Here is a 20,926-nt window from a genome sequence, read left to right on the forward strand (position 1 = left end):
GGTCTGTCAATGATTTCTTGTTTGTTTATTTCTCTCATTTTGTTTTATTTATTAATCTTCATGTATTTGAAAATTTAACCAAAGTAGGGAAAAGATAAAAACTCAATGATAGCAGAATAAGAGCTAAACAAACAACAAATAAAAACGCATTAAAGGAGTTTGAATTGAAAAAAAATTATTTAAATAAAATACGAACTTAAAGTCTACTACTTAATTTTATAAACATTTTAAGTTTTTAATTTAAAATGAATAATGTCTGTTATCTAGATAAAGCAGCTTGCTGTGAAATTGTTGTGATATATAATAAAGCTGATTGTTATAAATTTATAATGTATGAATTCATACCAATAGTTTATATAATTATTTCAATTTCATATTTAACTTAATACTTAGTTGTAGGGTATGTTTGAATATCTTCTTGACTTGAAACAAATAACTAACTGGATTTACTTTTTCCTCTAAAGATCTTAACGGCTAGATTGATTTTTTTTTTGTTTTTTTTGAAAACACACCTGTCCAAGCATGCAATCTGACATTTAGATTTTACTTAGTGTTATTTTTTTTTCTACCTTCATCTATTTGTTCCTACTTATTTTATAATATTAGTTTTTTTTTTGCTATTTATTCAGTTTTATAACTAGATCACTAAAAAAACAGCTTACCTTAAAACAGAAGTAAGGAGTGAGACAAAAACATGTCTAAAGAAAACATTTTTTATAACAGAATTTATATATAGTTTTCACTGGTTCATTCCTTACTTGGATGAATGTAATTCTAACAGAGAAAAAAATTTAAGAACCATATTTAAGAAGGGGTCTCTCTATTTAACTTTGTTTATGGTTTTAACTGAAGTAATGTTATGTTTTTATTGTTGTTGTTGTTTTATTTGTTAAGTTCCTTTTATATACATTTGTTTGTTATTATGAATTACTATTATTGTGTGGTACGTACATAGTTGAAGTTGCAGTTTCTGTTGCAGATGCTGATGTTTTGTTGTTAGCAAGTGGTGCCCAGTGCACTTATTATTGGATTGTATTTTGGCTTACATAGAAGACAAGTTCGTTTCCAGTGCAGTTCTTTACTCTATTAAGTACTTCTTTCTTAGTTGTGGTTGTTTTGCAAATGCATTAATGCTGTTACCACTTGCAGATGACTTCCTTTTAGTCGTTTGTTTTGTATGCGAACCACTTGATGACTACCGGTTCAAGCTGTTGTTTGTCCATATCACTCTAAGGCCTCCCTGTGTTGTTGATTTTGATTCTATAATCAAATAAATAAGCATTTGCAAATGTCAGTCTTTTTTTATATTTATTTTTTTGCAACAGCAAACTAGTCATACAGTCAGTCAGTTATTCTCTCATTCATTCATTTATTCATTCATTCATACGTTTGTGTCAGTCATTTGGAAAAATATTAAATATATATATATACAACGGAAACGGACGTGCTATAAACCTATTGCTCTGTTGTAGCAATTTTGTTGGATAATTAAATTTATTCTTGTTAATTTGTAATTAAATTTTAAAAGTAGATTTTTATAGAAAAAAAAAAAAACGCAACAAAACTAAATTTAACGCATTTGTTTTTTAAACATGTTGTTAACAACATGCAATTGCAGCATTAAAATAATTTTATTAAAAATTCTGCTATACGAGAGGTTTTCTAAAGGAAATTTTGTTATACATAAAGTTTTCTAAAAGAAATTTTGTTATACACAAGGTTTTTTAAAGGAAATTGTGTTATATACATAATTTTATATAGAAAAATCTGTTATACACAATGATTTCTAAAGGAAATTCTGTTAGACATAAGGTTTTTCAAAGAAAACTGTTATACATAAAAGTTTATAAAAAAAAATTCTGTTATACATACACTTTTCTGATTTTCGTAGTATTCTCTATAGATAATTATGTTATACTCAAAATATTCTATAAAAAAATCTGTTGTACACAAAATTTTCTAAAGGAAATTCTGTTATACACAAAATTTTCTTAAGGAAATTTTGTTATACTTAAAATTTTCTTATCGAAATTCTGTTATATACAAATTATACCGACATTTATCTACAAACAATTGTGTTATACACAAAGTTTTCTGAAAAAAATTCTGTTATACTCAAAGTTTTCTAAAGAAATTCTGTTATACACAATATTTTGTAAATAAATTTTTTTTAACCCTTAATTTTCTAACGAAAATTCTGTATACCCAAAAATTTATTATCAAAAAATCTGTTATACAATAAATTTTCTAAAAAAAATCTGTTATACACAAAATTTTCTAAAAAAAATTTGTTATACAATTTGATTTCCAAAAAAAAAAAAAAAAAATCTGTTACACACAAACTTTTTTTAAAGAAAATTCTGTTATACATAAAATTATCCATAAAAATTCTGTTATACAATAAATTTTTTATCAAAAATTCTGTTATACACTAAATTTTCTAAAAAAAATTTGTCATACACAAACTTTCTTTTAATGAAAATTCTGCTATACACTATTTTTTTTTTTTAAAAATCTGTTATACACAAACTTTTTTTAAAGAAAATTTTGTTATATATAAAATTATCTATAAAAATTCTGTTATACACTAAATTTTCTAAGAAAAATCTGTCATACACAAACGGTTTTCAAAGAAAATTCTGGTATGCACTAAATTTTTAAAAACAATTCTGTTATACAATTAATTTTCAAAAAAAAATTTCTGTTATACAATTTAATTTCCAAAAAAAAACTGTTATACACAAACTTTTTTTCAAGAAAATTCTGTTATACATAAAATTATCTATAAAAATTCTGTAATACACTAAATTTTCTGAAAAAAATCTGTCATACACAAATTTTTATTAAAAAAATCTGTTATACACAGAATTTAAAAAAAACTGTTATACAATAAATTTTCTAAAAAATTTCTCTTGTATTTCCAAAAAAAAACTGTTATACACAAACTATTTAAAGAAAATTTTGTTATACATAAAATTATCTATAAAAATTCTGTTATACACTAAATTTTCTAAGAAAAATCTGTCATACACAAACGGTTTTTTAAGAAAATTCTGGTATGCACTAAATTTTTTAAAAAAATTCTGTTAAAAAAATAATTTTCTAAAAAAATTTCTGTTATACAATTTAATTTCCAAAAAAAAAAACTGTTATACACCAACTTTTTTTTTAAAGAAAATTCTGTTATACATAAAATTATCTATAAAAATTCTGTTATACACTAAATTTTCTTTAGAATATTTCTATTGCACTATGTTTTTATACAAAAATTCTGTTATACAATAAATTTTCTATAAATTCTGTATAACAAAAATTTTTTTCTGTAATACACTAAGTTTTGTATAAAAAAAATCTGTTATACACAACATTTAGTAAATAAAATTCTGTTATACACAAAATTTTATAAAGAAATTCTGTTATACACAATATTTTATAAAGAAAATTCTGTTATACACAACATTTTCTATACAAAAATTCAATTTCTTTTAACAAAAAGTTTGTTTTATTACAATTACTATTAATAAACAAATTTCAAAATTTCTTCAGTGGGTGTATGGAAAAATTTTCTTTTTGTTTTATTTTTAGTAAAAATTCTTTTGATTTATTGTAATTTCATGCTGAATTGTCGATTACTGAAAACAAAAGCGAAAAAAACTCTTCTAGCTAAAACTGCAAATAATAATAAAAACTATTAAAATACAAATAAATAAAAAAACAATGAATAAATTTTCAACAAACACAGGCTCCATAAAATATACAACAAAAAAAAAAAAAAAAAAACACTTAAAATACAAACACGTGTAACAAAAAATAAAATGTAATAAATTCATTACATTAGATTCGACTCGACTTGACTCCTCCATATATTCTATACAGCAAACAAACATTTTGTTTAATTATTCATTTAAACAAACCACCACAAACAAACCTGTTATTAAATTGTGCAAAATTGTTGAACTGAACAGAACAAAAAAAAAAATGCCAAGAATAATAATAAATAATTAGTTTTTTTTATTATAATCATTTAAATGTAAGTTAAAGATTTTTGTTAAAAGCAAAAGAAAACAAGACAGAATGACCTTCAAATTGTAAAAACAAGACAGACGGACTTTTTTTTTTTTGTAAAAACAGCAAGTACAGTCAGCTGAACTGTTGACGAAAACGGAATTAGTTAATCAAGGTTTAATATGGTTTAATAACTGTTTGAAAATGTTAAATTTTATTTAATAGAATTTTCTATAGAAAAGTTATCGTTAAATATTCCTTCTTATGGAGGACTTATCATTACCTAGATTCTTCTACAGAAAAATTGTCATTAACTATAATTCTCTATAGAAAAGTAATCGATAAGTGAATTTTTCTTTATAAAAGTTATGTATTACTAGACTTTTCTATACAAAAGTTATCGATAACTTCACTTTTCAATAAAAAAGTTGTCGATTACAAGTCATTCCTATAAAAAAGTTATCGATAACTTTATTTTCCTATAAAAAAAGTAATCAATAAATAGACAAATATAGAATAGACTTTTTTTGAAAAGTTATGGATAACTAGACTTTTGTAGAGAAAAGTTATCTATAAATGAATTTTTCTAAGATATGTTATCAATAACTTGACTTTTCCATACAAAATTTTTCGATATCTAGACGTTTCTAAAGAAAAGTTATCGATAACTAAACTTTTCTATAGAAAAGTTATCGATAACTAGACTTTTCTGTTGAAACGTTATCGATAACTAGTCTTTTCTATGGAAAAGTTTGGATAACTTAACTTTTCATTAGAAAACTTATCGATAACTAGACTATTCTATATCAAAGTTATTGATAACTAGACTTTCCCATAGAAAAGTTATCGATAACTAGACTTTTCTATGGAGAAGTTATCCATAACTAGACTTTTCTACAGAGAAGTTATCGATAGTCTTTTCTATAGAAAAGTTATCGATAACTAGACTTTTCTGTAGAAAAGTTATCGATAACTAAACTTTTCTGTAGAAAAGTTATTGCTAACTTAACTTTTCTTTAGAAAACTTATCGATAATTAGAATAGTCTAAAAAAAATTTATCTATAACTAGACTCTTCTACAGAGAAGTTATCGATAACTAGACTTTTCTATAGAGAAGTTATCGATAAATAGACTATTCTACTGAGAAGTTATCGATGACTAGACTTTTCTATAGAAAAGTTATAGATAACTAGACGTTTTTATAGAAAAGTTATCGATAACTGGACTTTTCTTTAGAAAAGTTATCGATAACTAGACTTTTCTGTAGAAAAGTTATCGATAACTAAACTTTTCTTTAGAAAAAATAACGATAACTAGACTTTTCTATGGAAAAGTTATGTATAACTAGACTTATTTGTAGAAAAGTTATCGATAACTAGATTTTTCTATAGAAAAGTATTCGATAATTAGACTTTTCTATAGAAAAGTTTTCGATAATTAGACTTTTTCTATAGTAATTAGACAAATAGTTTTGTCTCTAGAAAATTTATCGATAACTAGACACTTTGATTGGAATGCTATCGATAACTTGAATTTGCTATAGAAAATTTATCAATAATAAGACTTTTCTTTAAAAGAGTTATCGATAACTGGGTCTTTCTATACAAAATTTGTCAACAACCGGACTTTTCTACAGAAAACTAGAAATTTTAATTGGAAAGTTATCGATAACTTAAATTTTCTATAGAAATTTATCAATAACAAGACTTTTCTTTAGAACAGTTATCGATAACACTTGTCTATAGAAAAGATATCGACAACTTAACTTGTCTATAGAGTAACAAAGATTTTTACACCAACAAGTTTCAAGTGAAAAACTATTTATTTAACCACCAGGTGAGGTCGGTCGGTCGTCTTTTAATTATTTTTTTCGAACAGATATCTTTTTTATATTAACAACCAAAAAAAAAAAATCAATACAACAACAAAATCTACATTCTAAAAAATTTTAACGACACTATGAGTAAGTGAAGAAGAGTAAGAGTACAGCAAAAGATTGCAATCTTCTATTTACAACAACAATAAACGACGAACAACAACATATACCTATAAGTTTATTGTTGTTTTTGCTATTTTTTGTCTAATACACACTCTTAGAACATAAAAACTGTCTAGGCAAAAAAAAAGATGAAAAACGGAAAAAAAATAAATAACAAAATGCCGACAACGAAGATGTTGACGACGAGAATGATGGCGGCAGCAGCAATAACAACAACAACATATACGATACAAATACTTTAGATAATATAGTTTAAATATGAACAAAAAATACACAACAGCACTAAGAAGAGTAATAAACACAGACAATAAGACGTAAATATTGTTTAAGAGAGCGAGCGGTTAGCAAAGAAACAGTAATTACAACAAAAACAACAACAACATAATACACAAAATATAAAATCAAATAAAAAAAAGCTCAAGGTAAACTAATCTTTAAATATTTTTTTCTGAATTATTTTCGCACATTAACTAAAGAATTTCACGTATGAATGGAACTAATCGTTAGAATAAGAATTATTTGAAAAAAAAAATTAACAGAGAAAAAAAAACAATAAAAATAACAAAACCAGCAGACAATGGGCTAAAGCCTAAATAATAATAAAATGAAAAAAAAAAACAATAACAAATACCTCCTCTACTTCTCTTAGCTGCATAAAGTTTAGATAAAAGATTTAGTTGTTCTTGTTGCTGATGTTTTCTTTAATAAATCCTAAAGATTTTTCTTTTTTTTATGGAGAATATATTTACCAGAGAGCAATACTGAAGAACAATAAAACCCCAGCTAAATACAAACAATCATACATAAATAATTATAAAGTAAATACAGACATTGGAAAGATATTTCTGTTTGTTGTTATTATTGGCATTGTTGTTTTTTCACTATTTTGGAGGCACGGCTATTTTCAATTACATATGTATATATGTATGTATTGTTGTAGAATTTCTATTGTTCTGTTTAATAAATTGTTCTTATAAATGGAAATATTAATAGCTTTTTTTTATACATAATAATATGTTTCCAAAACTATTTTCTTCCAACCATTACATTTATTTAGAAAAGTTATCGATAACTTGAAATTCCCATAGAGAAGTCATCCATAAGTAGACTTTTCTACAGAAAAGTTATCAATAACTAGACTTTTTTATAGAAAAGTTATCGATAACTAGACATTTCTGTAGGAAACTTTTCGATAACAAGACTTTTCTATAGAAAAGTTTTCGATATCTAGATTTTTCTTTAGAAATGTTATTGATAACTGGACTTTCATATAAAAAATCGTTATCGATAACTTTACTTTTCAATAGAAAAGTTGTCGATTACAAGTCCTTCCTATAAAAAAGTTATCGATATGTTCACTTTTCAATAGAAAAATAACCAATAAATAGATAAATATAGAATAGACTTTTGTTAAAAAGTTATGGATAACTTGAATTTTTTACAAAAAGGTGTCGATATCTAGTCTTTTCTATAGAAAAGTTAACGATAAATAGACATTTTATAGAAAAGTTATTGACAACTAGACTTTTCTATGTAAAAATGATCAGTAAGTAGACTTTTTCATAGAAAAGTTATCGATAACTAAACTTTCTATTGAAAAATTATCTATAAAAAGTTTTTTCTATAGAAAAGTTATCGATAACTGGACTTTTCTATGGAAAAATTATCTATAAAAAGAAAAGTCGACAACTTTTCTATAGAAAAATTTTCGATACCTAGACGTTTCTGTACAAAAGTTGTCGATTACTAGATATTTCTATAGAAAAGTTATCGATAACTAGACATTTCTATAGAAAAGTTTTCGATAACTTGACATTTTTGTAGGAAACTTTTCGATAACAAGACTTTTCTATAGAAAAGTTTTCGATATCTAGACGTTTCTGTACAAAAGTTATCGATAACTACTCTTTTCTATAGAAAAGTTACCAATAACTAGACTTTTCTATAGAAAAGTTATCGATAACTTGACATTTCTATAGGAAACATCGATAACTAGACTTTTCTATAGAAAAGTTATTGATAACTTATTATTTCTATAGGAAACTAATCTAAAAGTAGACTTTTCTATAGAAAAATTTTCGATATCTAGACGTTTCTGTACAAAAGTTATCGATAACTTGACTTTTCTAAAGAAAAGTTATCGATAACTAGACTTTTCTGTAGAAAAGTTATATATAACTAGATTTTTGACTAAAAGGTAATCGATATATCGAGCTATAGAAATGTGATTGATCGTTATCTTTCTTTTCTATAGCAAAATTATTGATCAATATCTTTGGTTTCCTATAGAAAAGTTATCGATCAATATCTTTACTTTTTCTTTAGAAAAGTAATCGATCGATATCTTTACTTTTTCTTTAGAAAAGTTATCTATTGATATTTTTACTTTTTCTATAGAAAAGTTATCGATCGATATCTTTTCTTTTTCTATAGAAAAGTTATCGATCGATATCTTTTATTTTTCTATAGAAAAGTTATCGATCGATATCTTTACTTTTCTATAGAAAAGTTATCGATCGATATTTGTACTTTTCTACCGAAAAGTTATCTATCGATATTTGTACTTTTCTATAGAAAAGTTATCGATCGATATTTGTACTTTTCTATAGAAAAGTTATCGATCGATATTTGTACTTTTCTATAGAAAAGTTATCGATCGATATTTGTACTTTTCTATAGAAAAGTTATCTATCGATATTTGTACTTTTCTATAGAAAGTTATCGATCGATATTTGTACTTTTCTATAGAAAAGTTATCGATCGATATTTGTACTTTTCTATAGAAAAGTTATCGATCGATATCTTTACTTTTCTATAGAAAAGTTATCGATCGATATCTTTAATATTCTATAGAAAGTTATCATTCTATTTCTTCACATTTTCTATACAAAAGTTATCGATCGATTTTTGCACTTTTCTACCGAAAAGTTATCTATCGATATTTGTACTTTTCTATAGAAAAGTTATCGATCGATATTTGTACTTTTCTACCGAAAAGTTATCTATCGATATTTGTACTTTTCTATAGAAAAGTTATCGATCGATATTTGTACTTTTCTATAGAAAAGTTATCGATCGATATTTGTACTTTTCTACCGAAAAGTTATCTATCGATATTTGTACTTTTCTATAGAAAAGTTATCGATCGATATTTGTATTTTTTCTATGGAAAAGTTATCGATCGTTATTTGTACTTTTTCTATAGAAAAGTTATCGATCGATATTTGTACTTTTATATAGACAAGTTATTGATCTTTATTTGTAATTTTCTATGGAAGGTTATCAGTCGATATTTTTACTTTTCTATAGAAAAGTTATCGACTGATATTTTTACTTTTCTATAGAAAAGTTAACGATCAATATATTTTTCTATAAAAAAAGTTATCGTTCGATATATTTACCTTTTCTATAGCAAAGTTATCGATCAATATCTTTACTTTCCTATAAAGATTTTTAGTGAATTTTCTATAATTTGACTTTTTTAGACTTTCGAGTTTTTTAACAGATCTTTATTTTTTTTTGTAGAAAAGCATGAACAATTTAAATTTAATTAATAATGCATCCGCGCTTTTGATTCATTTTATCAATTTAAATATTTACTCTAATCTACCTTGACCCAGTATTTCACACTCAATAAAGAAGGATTAGAAATAAAATTAAAAAAAAAAAAAATATTTTGTTGCTGAGCAACAATTTCTATTTTATTCATCTAAAGATTAAAGTGAAAAGAGAGAAAAAATTTTATAGCAACATTTTCAAACACTTCTGGGTCTTTTTAAGTGTTAAATTAGTGTGACTATATAGAAATCAATCTTTGCTTTTTTTTTTGTCAATACCTTTCACTTTCTCAAGTCAATATATTTGACCTAGTCTAACCTGTAGCATTTGAAAACAAAATTTATATAAAATATTCAAAATTATTTAATAACTTTAAACAAATAAAATAATTTGCATCACTTTTGTTCTGGTCACTTTATTTCTCTACTTCGAACAAAGTCAATCGAGTTTGTTCAATATACATTTTTTTAAATAATCTCAAAAAAAAAAAAAACAAAAAAACAAAAACAAAACAATAAAATTAATACATTTATATTGTATATTTATTATTGTTATTTTTTTATACGTTTCGTTTCAGTTTTCTTTTTATTGATAAGATAGGCAAAAATCACAACAACAACAACAACAACAACAGCAACAGTAATAATAAAAGTGATCATGTTGCTGTTGTATTGAGGGCACCATGATTATCGCTTCAAATAATTTCATTCTATATGAAAAATATATGAAAAAAAATGAAGAGGAATTAGTAATTCGCTTAAAAACAAATATGTGTATAAATAATTTATTATTCAATTTATTTTCTTTAAACATTTTTTTTTTCTAATTTTTTTTTGTGTACTTTGAAATTAAATTGATTAGCACATTCATTCACTGAAAATTACTTTTTTTTTAATGAATCTGCCATGAAACGCTTTTATGCAAAACAATTTTTTAAAGTCATTGACTAGTGTTTTTTGAAAAACAACAATAATATTTACAAGTCTAGTGAAAAAAATCGATATTTTTTCTAAAATTTCTTTTGTTGTAGTGTGTAATTTCTATAGAAATATATTTACCTGAATACATGTTTATTTGCTGTTTCGCTACAACTGCAATGTTGTTGTTTATTTGTATTAATTTTAAAATTTTCTCTAAATAATCAAATTCTCCATAATATTTGATTTTTATATTAGAACCCGCAAGGACGTTTTACAGTTCAATAGAACAAGAGTAAAACAACAATGAAATATATATTCGTTTTTTACACGTGTCTACTAAGCAGACATAATTTTTTAAAAGACAAATTTTAAAAAAAAAATATGCAAAATATTTCACATTTATGTACAAACTTTGTTTACTTAACATATTACCGGTAAACTAGGTAAGAGTCAATTGGCACGTTTGCAAACCTAAGTAATCTATTTGTATTTAAATATTTAATTTTCAAATTAATTATTTAACTCAACACCCACAACTGTTGGGTTAACATATTAACACTAGAATATGTTAACCCTGCTGCAAGAAGTAACTATTTTTATCACCACTAAAACTCCTAGAATTGAAAGAATAACAACAATAAAATAGCAAGAAAAAACAGACAGACAGCAGACACCTTATTATCCGTACTTTATGTCAGCTCTAAACAGTATGTGGTACAGAAAACACAACATAAAATTTTTAAACAATAGATATTAAGAATCAAAATTAAATATTTATAAAGGTTAAACTATTTTGCACAAAGTCTTAGCAAAAAACACTAACTAACGTTTAAAAATTTCTATTGGAAGTTTTTTTTTTAAATTCTTTATCAAATTTAATCAATCTTTAAATTAGATAATCTCTACAAATGATTATATAAATAAAAAAATAAAAAAGTAAAATGAGGAGTGGACGATCTATAAATTATATTTTTTAATCAACAAGAGAATCTATAGAAGAGGTATGATGACCAAAGGTGATTTAAAAAAAAGTAATCTAAAAACTATATTGAAATTGAAATAAAAATTAAATAAATATATTGTCAATATATTGATCGATAACTTTTCTTTAGAAAATGTAAAGATATCGATCGAAAACTTTTCTTAGAATAAGTAAAGATATCGACATTTTGTATAGAAAAGTCAAAATAGCGATCAATAACTTTTTTATAGAGAAGTCAAAATAGCGATCGATAACTTTTCTATAGAAAAATCAAAATAGAGATCAATAACTTTTCTATAGAAAAGTCAAAATAGTGATCGATAACTTCTCCATCTCCATCAGATCTGAACTAGAGCTAGTTCAGAACTAAACTAGAGCTGAACTAGAACTGAACTAGAACTGAACTAGAACTGAACTAGAACTGAACTGGAACTGAACTAGAACTGAACTAGAACTGAACTAGAACTGAACTAGAACTGAACTAGAACTGAACTAGAACTGAACTAGAACTGAACTAGAACTGAACTAGAACTGAACTAGAACTGAACTAGAACTGAACTAGAACTGAACTAGAACTGAACTAGAACTGAACTAGAACTGAACTAGAACTGAACTAGAACTGAACTAGAAATGAACTAGAACTGAACTAGAACTGAACTAGAACTGAACTAGAACTGAACTAGAACTGAACTAGAACTGAACTAGAACTGAACTAGAACTGAACTAGAACTGAACTAGAACTGAACTAGAACTGAACTAGAACTGAACTAGAACTGAACTAGAACTGAACTAGAACTGAACTAGAACTGAACTAGAACTGAACTAGAACTGAACTAGAACTGAACTAGAACTGAACTAGAACTGAACTAGAACTGAACTAGAACTGAACTAGAACTGAACTAGAACTGAACTAGAACTGAACTAGAACTGAACTAGAACTGACTAGAACTGAACTAGAACTGAACTAGAACTGAACTAGAACTGAACTAGAACTGAACTAGAACTGAACTAGAACTGAACTAGAACTGAACTAGAATAGAACTGAACTAGAACTGAACTAGAACTGAACTAGAACTGAACTAGAACTGAACTAGAACTGAACTAGAACTGAACTAGAACTGAACTAGAACTGAACTAGAACTGAACTAGAACTGAACTAGAACTGAACAATTGATAATTTATTTATGGAGAAAGTAAAGATATCGATCGATAACTTTTCTTTAGAAAAAGTTAAGATAATCGATAACTTTTCTATAGAAAAGTAAAAAATATCAATCGATAACATTTCTATAGAAAAGTCCAGATATCGATCGATAACTTTTCTTTAGAAAAAGTTAAGATAATAATCGATAACTTTTCTATAGAAAAGTAAAAATCAGTCGATAACATTTCTATAGAAAAGTCCAAATATCGATCGATAACTTTTCTTTAGAAAAAGTTAAGATATCGATCGAACGATAAAAATATCGTTCGAAAACTTTTCTTTAAAAAGGGAAAGATAACGATCGATAACTTTTCTTTAGAAAAGTCAAGTTAACGTTCCATTCTTCATAAAATGCTATCGATCATAGTCCTTTGTTAACCTTTCTATATGCTAAATTAATTCTCTTAAATTGTCCTAATTTACAAAATGAATTTATTTAAATGAAAATTTATTAAAACTTGTCAACTCGTCTGTCAAGATTTCTAGATTTAACTATAAATATCTAAAATGTGTCATGCGCTGTCAAAATTAAAAACCGCTAAATCATCATCATCGTCGTCGTAGAGAAAAAAAAATAGAGGAAAAGAAAAAAAAAACAAAATTTAAAACTAAAACACATCTCAATCTATTTGTCGTCAAAAAATCACGTTTTGTAATCTTCTCAATGAAATTATCTTGTCGTTTGGAACTTTTAACGTACGTGTTTGTAATTTTCTTTTTGCCAAATGTGTTTTGTGATTTCTAAATGTATGTGTTTGCTGGAGTGTTTGTTTGTAGTTATTTTCAAGGCCTGTTTTAAAACAGATATTTCAAATGTTCCAAAAGTATTTCCTCACAAATGATCACAACTCGGCGAATTGTCAATTTTCTGTCTGTCTGTCTGTCTGTCTGCCTGCCTGTGTCATGCAAATAAACGTGATTAATTTAATTGGGTTAGTTGTATCTCTTTTCTATCTGGTATTTGATATCTTATGAATGTTTGTTGAACGTTGAAAACAAGAATTAATTTATGAACTTGTAAAAAAGTAAATTCAAAATCATAAAAATCAACAACGATTAATAACAAACATTTTATCACCGACTCAATAGCCTCTGCAGCAGCCGGTACAAACCAAAAACAAAACAAAAAATCTAAACGAATCCACATGAACCGATAATTATCTAGATTTCCGCTGTTACTGATTTTTCCAATTCAACGAAATGATGGACAATCCTGAATACAATTGATACCAAGAGAGAGAGAGAGAGAGAAAAAGAAGAACGTCAACTTAAAATCAAGAAATATAGAAAATAAACTTTCTTTACAAAACTACATTTAAAATTTTGCAGTTGATTTGAATTTCTTTTTGTGGTCTGTAATTTAAAATAAATAAAATCCCGTTGGGCCTGTTTATTTTGCATTTTATTTGTTATTTTTTTGTGTAGAAAAAAAAAAAAAAACAAAAACTAGAAAAAACGTTCATTGAATTTATTTCAAATAATTTTAACCTGCTCACCCAACTCTTTAAAGAAAAACAACTTCGAATAACTTGTCTAGTTGGTTTTTTTTTTCATGAGATTTCTCAAAATTAAAGCAAAAAACTAGAAACATCCTACTCCTCCTTTTTGCATGATGATCATGTTTTTTCTACAGCTTTTTTTTTTTGCTGCTCTGGTTGTACTGATCACTTCCAGTGTCTGTCTATTGTTGTTGTTTTTGCTAACTCCTGCAGTCCATCCATACATGTTCATACTCTGTCTGTCTGTCTTAGACATCTTTATTGCTTCGTCTTAACAGTTGAATGGTCAATTTACTACATTTATTGACAGTTTACACCTGCACTGGTGACAGCACAAACTCTTCTTCTTCTTTCCCTGCTGCTATAGTCTTTTCTTTATTTTTTTTTTGTAGTTGTTGCTATTCTTAATCTAGTTTTAGCCATTTTTTTTACTGATCTCTTGTTTTCTATGCCTTGTTGTTGTTTATAAATAAATTTAAGTTTGTTTTTGTTATTATTTGAAATTTTAAAATCGTTTACTGGTATTTTGAATTCAATTGTTTTTGTATTTTTTTTTTTTTTCAAATTCTGATCTTGTTTTTAATGTCGCTTTAAATAAGTCTTTTATGTATATTTTATAATACAAAGGAAGAAAGCATTAAATGGTGTAATAAATAAAAGAGTAAATTTATCAATGTTATTAAGACTAAATATAGTCAATCTATAGTCCAGACTATAGTTGGTTTAATATAGATATTATAATCAATTTATAGTCTAGACTGAAGTCAGTCTATAGTGTAGATTATAGTCATTCTATAGTCTGGAGTATAGAATGACTATAGTCTGGACTGTAGCCATTCTATAGTCCAGACTATAGTCATTCCATAATACATACTGTAGCTATTCTATAGTCCATAATATGGTCATTCTATAGACCAGACTATAGTCATTCTATAACTATAGTCGAGACTAAAGACATCCTATAGTCCAGACTATATATAGTCTTTTTATAGTCCAGACTATAGTCACCCTATAGTCCAGACTATAGTTATTCTATAGTCCAGACTATAGTTATTTTATAGTCCAGACTATAGTCTAGACTAAAGTCATTCTATAGTCCAGACTATAGTCATACTATAGTCCAGACTATATTCATTCTATAGTCCAGACTATAGTCTTTCTATAGTCCAGACTATAGTCATATTATAGTCCAGACTATTGTCCTGACTAATGTCATTCTATAGTCTAGACTATAGTCATTCTATAGTCCAGACTATAGTCAATCTATATTCCAGATTAAAGTCATTTTAGAATCCACACTATAGTCCAGACTTAAGTCATTATATAGTCTAGACTATAGTCATTCTATAGTCCAGACTATATACATTCTATAGTCCAGACATAGTCATTCTATAGTCCAGACTATAGTCATTCTATAGTCCAGACTATAGTCATTCTATAGTCCAGACTATAGTCATTCTATAGTCCAGACTATATTCATAGTCTAGACTATATTCATTCTATAGTCCAGACTATAGTCATTCTATAGTCCAGACTACATTCATTCTATAGTCCAAACTATAGTCATTCTATAGCCCAGACTATAGTCATTTTATAGTCCAGACTATTCATTCTAGACTATATTCATTCTACATTTCAGACTACAGTCATTTTATAGTCCAGACTATAGTCATTCTATAGATCGGACTATAATCATTCTATAGTCCAGACTATAGTCATTCTATAGTCCAGACTATAGTCATTCTATAGTCCAGACTATAGTCATTCTATAGTCCAGACTATAGTATTTCTATAGTACAGACTATAGCCATTCTATAGTTCAGACTATAATCATTCTGTAGTCTAGACTATAGTCTATACTAAAGTCATTATTTAGTCCAGACTATAGTCATTCTATAGTACAGACTAAATTCACTCCATAGTCCAGACTATATTCATTCTATAGTCCGGACTATATTCATTCTATAGTCCGGACTAAAGTCATTCTATAGTCCATACTAAAGTCATTCTATAGTCCAGACTAAAGTCACTCTATAGTCCAGACTAAATTCATTCTATAGCCCAGCCTATTGTCATTCTATAGTCCAGACTATAGTCATTATGGATTCCAGACCATGGTCATTCTATAGTTCAGACTATAGTCATTCTATAGTCCAGACTATAGTCATTCTATAGTTTGGTTTATAGTTATTCTATAGTTTGGATTGAAGTCATTCTATAGTGCAGATTATGGTCATTCTATAGTCCTAACTATAGTCATTCTATAGTCCATATTGTAGTCATTCTATTGTTCAGATTGTAGTCATACTATAGTCTAGTCTATAGTAATTCCATAGTCCAGACTTTAGTCATTCTATAATTCAGCCTATAGTTATTGTATAGTTCAGACTATAGTTATTCTATAGTTTCGACTATAGTCACACCCTCTTAGCCTCTTTGCGCCAGAAGTTTTGATTCTTTAAAAGTCCTGCCATTTCCCTACTCCTTAGTCTAATTTATGCAACAACATTTTGTTTTGATTTCTCGTCGATATTTTTTCCACTCTCAATAAAATAAACAAGACGGATGTTTGTTTAAATGTTAAATACTTTTTCTTGATTTTTCAGATTTTATTCACTCACACATCTTTTATACATTTTTAAAGTTCGTTAAACAGTTTGAATACAAAAAAAAAAAAAACTAACTGAGTGAGTGTGACTGTCGGAATGACTGTTTAACTGGCTGTGGGGTTATTGTCACGGACGAAGACAAGATGCTTTTGTTTTCTTCAAAAATGATAATTTGTTGTTCTTTCTTTCTTTGGATTTTTTTTTTTGCAAATAACCGGTCAAGCACTTTTTTTAAAATGAAATCAATAGTTTCAAGTCATTAGTTGTTTTATTATTATTATTTTTTTTTTCAAATATTTGCTGTATAAATTTGTAAAGTTTATAAAATGAATTTTAAATAATTTTTTTATATGTGTTTGTTTTTTATCTTTGCAGGTAAGCGTTAAACATACATAATGATATTTTACAAAAAGGTAAATATGAAGATCAAATTTTGTATAACGGAAGTTTTAATTTCTTACTTGTAAAAATACTTGTAATCACGTGAATTCCTAAATTTCGTTATTTCTATAGTTGTCTTTTCTTAAAGCAAATCATTAAATTTAAATATCATTAATCATAATTTTAGCTCGTTTTTAAATCTTGTTGACAGTTCTTCAAGAAATCTTAACTAATTGATTTCGTTTTTTGTTAATAGATTATTGTCTTAATGAACCGATTACACCTTCTTCTTGTGTCCATTTGAACAACCCATAATTAACTTAAATAGTTTAAAAATTTATTTAAAAAAAATATTTTAAGAAATATTCATCTTAAAAAATTAAATTAATAAAGTGTACAAGAAAATATGAGAAATATTTACAGTAAATACTAAAATGATGGAATGAATAGCTTTCGAAAATAAACAATTATTGTAAATTAAAAAAAAAATATTGAAATTTTCTATAAACGAATATATTGCACTTTTTATTATTCTTTAATTAGAGTATTAGTATTATTTCAGTATTTACTTGATTTTTCTTTTAATCTTTTGTTTCCAGTTTTATATTAAACGCAATGTTTAAATTTTGTTTAAAACTTTCAGTGACGTTTTTGACGTCAATGATCTGCTAATGATGCTACGTTTATAATCATTTTTTATTTTTAGCAAATTCTGAGATAATTCAAATAATTTGTTTTATAATTATAATTATAGTAGAAAAATCAATCAATGATATGACCGTCTAGCCTAGTGATCATGTGAAAAAATATTACATATTTGTGTTTTTCTATTTTGCTAAATCGATAAGTTTCTATTCTAATTCTAGTTCAGTTCTAGTTCAGTTCTAGTTCAGTTCTAGTTCAGTTCTAGTTCAGTTCTAGTTCAGTTCTAGTTCAGTTCTAGTTCAGATCTAGTTCAGTTCTAGTTCAGTTCTAGTTCAGTTCTAGTTCAGTTCTAGTTCAGTTCTAGTTCAGTTCTAGTTCAGTTCTAGTTCAGTTCTAGTTCAGTTCTAGTTCAGTTCTAGTCAGTTCTAGTTCAGTTCTAGTTCAGTTCTAGTTCAGTTCTAGTTCAGTTCTAGTTCAGTTCTAGTTCAGTTCTAGTTCAGTTCTAGTTCAGTTCTAGTTCAGTTCTAGTTCAGTTCTAGTTCAGTTCTAGTTCAGTTCTAGTTCAGTTCTAGTTCAGTTCTAGTTCCGTTCTAGTTCAGTTCTAGTTCAGTTCTAGTCAGTTCTAGTTCAGTTCTAGTTCAGTTCTAGTTCAGTTCTAGTTCAGTTCTAGTTCAGTTCTAGTTCAGTTCTAGTTCAGTTCTAGTTCAGTTCTAGTTCAGTTCTAGTTCAGTTCTAGTTCAGTTCTAGTTCAGTTCTAGTTCAGTTCTAGTTCAGTTCTAGTTCAGTTATAGTTCAGTTCTAGTTCAGTTCTAGTTCAGTTCTATTCAGTTCTGTTCAGTTCTAGTTCAGTTCTAGTTCAGTTCTAGTTCAGTTCTAGTTCAGTTCTAGTTCAGTTCTAGTTTCAGTTCTAGTTCAGTTCTAGTTCAGTCTAGTTCAGTTCTAGTTCAGTTCTAGTTCAGTTAGTTCAGTTCTAGTTCAGTTCTAGTTCAGTTTAGTTCAGTTCTAGTTCAGTTCTAGTTCAGTTCTAGTTCAGTTCTAGTTCAGTTCTAGTTCAGTTTCTAGTTCAGTTCTAGTTCAGTTCTAGTCAGTTCTTCAGTTCTAGTTCAGTTCTAGTCAGTTCTAGTTCAGTTCTAGTTCAGTTCTAGTTCAGTTTCTCGTTCAGTTCTAGTTCAGTTCTAGTTCAGTTCTAGTTCAGTCTAGTTCAGTTCTGTTCAGTTCTAGTTCAGTTCTAGTTCAGTAGTTCTAGTTCAGTTCTAGTTCAGTTCTAGTTCAGTTCTAGGTTCAGTTCTAGTTCAGTTCTAGTTCAGTTCTAGTTCATTTCAAGTTCAGTTCTAGTTCATTTCAAGTTCAATTCTACTTCTCTCTATTTCTTTTATATCTCTTGAAGGGTTTCCAAACATGTTGACCGATTTCAAAAATATAAAATAAATCAGACAATCATTCATCACTATGGGAATATTCAAATTTTTTGTAATTTTCAAAAGAACAAAAAATCTCACACACATTTGATTTTTAGCATAGTTGTTTTTGTTAGATGCAGTTTTTTGTTATTTTTACCTCAATCTCGTGCTAAAACGTCACATGTCAAACTGACACCTTTAACGAAACTATATGTAAAAAAAACTAGCAACAACAACGAGAGAAAGAGTGAACAAAATTACGGCAACAGCAAATTGATGATAATAACGTTAATGAGTTGTAAGCCATCGTTGCAGGCAGGTAGAAGCAAAAAAAAAAAGAACCCCAACTTTTCCAAGCTTTAGTTTCATTCATGGTTATGAATAGACAATAGAATCAACATTTTTATATCCATCCATAATCATCATTTATGATGCAACACTGATGTGTGAACGAATTTAATGGCTTGTAGTACGAGAGTATCATATCAAGTGGTAAATGAGTATGAGTACACAGATATTTTTGTATAATGTATTAGTATTAGGGTGCAGCATAGTTTAATGAAATTAAAAAACCTTAGGATAAATTATATAGAATTTTAAATAAAAATTCCTTCTATTTTAAACTAATTATGAGTAAATTTGATTTTTAACTATTTTTATTTAAAGTTGTACCTTAATGTTAATTACATATTTATGTTTCAAAATGATATAACTAATGTTAGAAAAAAAGATGGAATATTTTTATGAAAATCATCTACATGGAAAATATGATTGCTTGACATGGTTCTGGTACTTTTTGCCCGTTCTCTCTCTCACCAACAAAATATCTTAATGAAACAATACCTTAATTGATATAAAAAAAAGAAACAAAAAAATCATATTTATGAGTTTTAATGTCAGTCATAATCATCATCAGCAGCAACACTTTCCAGTCGGTGTTAAAGAACCCTTTTATGCACAAGTCATTAGTATTTCATAAAAAAACTGCATAGAAATTGAAAAAAAAAAAAAAACGTTATCATAAACAGCACCACCATCAACGTCAGTCAGTCTCATCACTGAATTGAAAAAAAAAATACACAAAACACCTTGATGGCAAATTTACTTTAGTCAGGCAACCCTATATGCCGCAATTTCGCTGCAAATTTATATTTGAAAATGTTTTTTTGCAATTTTTTTCTATGCTAAATTTGAAACTACATTTATTGCAAATCTTACTTTTATTATACTTTGCTAAAGTGTTTGTTTCTTTTTTTCTCTAGAAACCTGCTTTACATTGTTAGTTTTATTTCAGTTTTCTTTCTGACATCTGTTGGGTTGCTTTTTTGGGGTTTTCAATTATCGAAATTTTGGCACTGACTGTTATTTACCACGACGTAATGGAGTTGCAGATCATTAGAAATTGTGCCAAATAAAAATTGTACTTTTTTTCAGGAAAAAAATCGCTGAAATAGAATGTAAAAGAGTTAATTTCAAATAGAAAATTGTATTATGATGACTCTGACATAGTTGTGATATGCTGTAGACAAGCTATCGATCGATAACTTTGCTCTACTATAGACAAGTTATCGATCGATAATTGTGCTGTATTATAAACAATATAACGATTGAAATCTGAGCTCTACTGTAGACAAGTTATTGATCGATAACTATACTCTGCTATAGTCGATCGATAACTGTGCTCTACTATAGGAAAGTTATCGATCGATAACTATGCTGTATT

At 26.7% G+C, this 20,926-nt stretch overlaps 1 protein-coding gene across 19 annotated transcripts in view; it reads left to right on the forward strand.

The window, feature by feature from the left end:
* Positions 1-20,926, forward strand: part of LOC119609876 (ski oncogene-like) — a 120,991-nt gene that overhangs the window by 24,148 nt on the left and 75,917 nt on the right. The window contains exon 3 of one of the 19 annotated variants that reach the window (XM_037964886.1): positions 17,153-17,454. The exons of the other annotated variants lie outside the window; for them this stretch is intronic. Within the exon in view, the coding sequence (XP_037820814.1) occupies positions 17,153-17,173 (21 nt within the window). The 3' untranslated portion in view covers positions 17,174-17,454. Of the gene's footprint in view, positions 1-17,152; positions 17,455-20,926 lie in introns of those variants that run through there. 19 annotated transcript variants of the gene reach the window in all.

The sequence above is a fragment of the Lucilia sericata genome, unplaced genomic scaffold (genome assembly GCF_015586225.1).
Source record: "Lucilia sericata isolate MDLA Ls3-8-SP2 unplaced genomic scaffold, ASM1558622v1 Contig001079F_arrow, whole genome shotgun sequence".
Lineage (NCBI taxonomy): Eukaryota > Metazoa > Arthropoda > Insecta > Diptera > Calliphoridae > Lucilia > Lucilia sericata.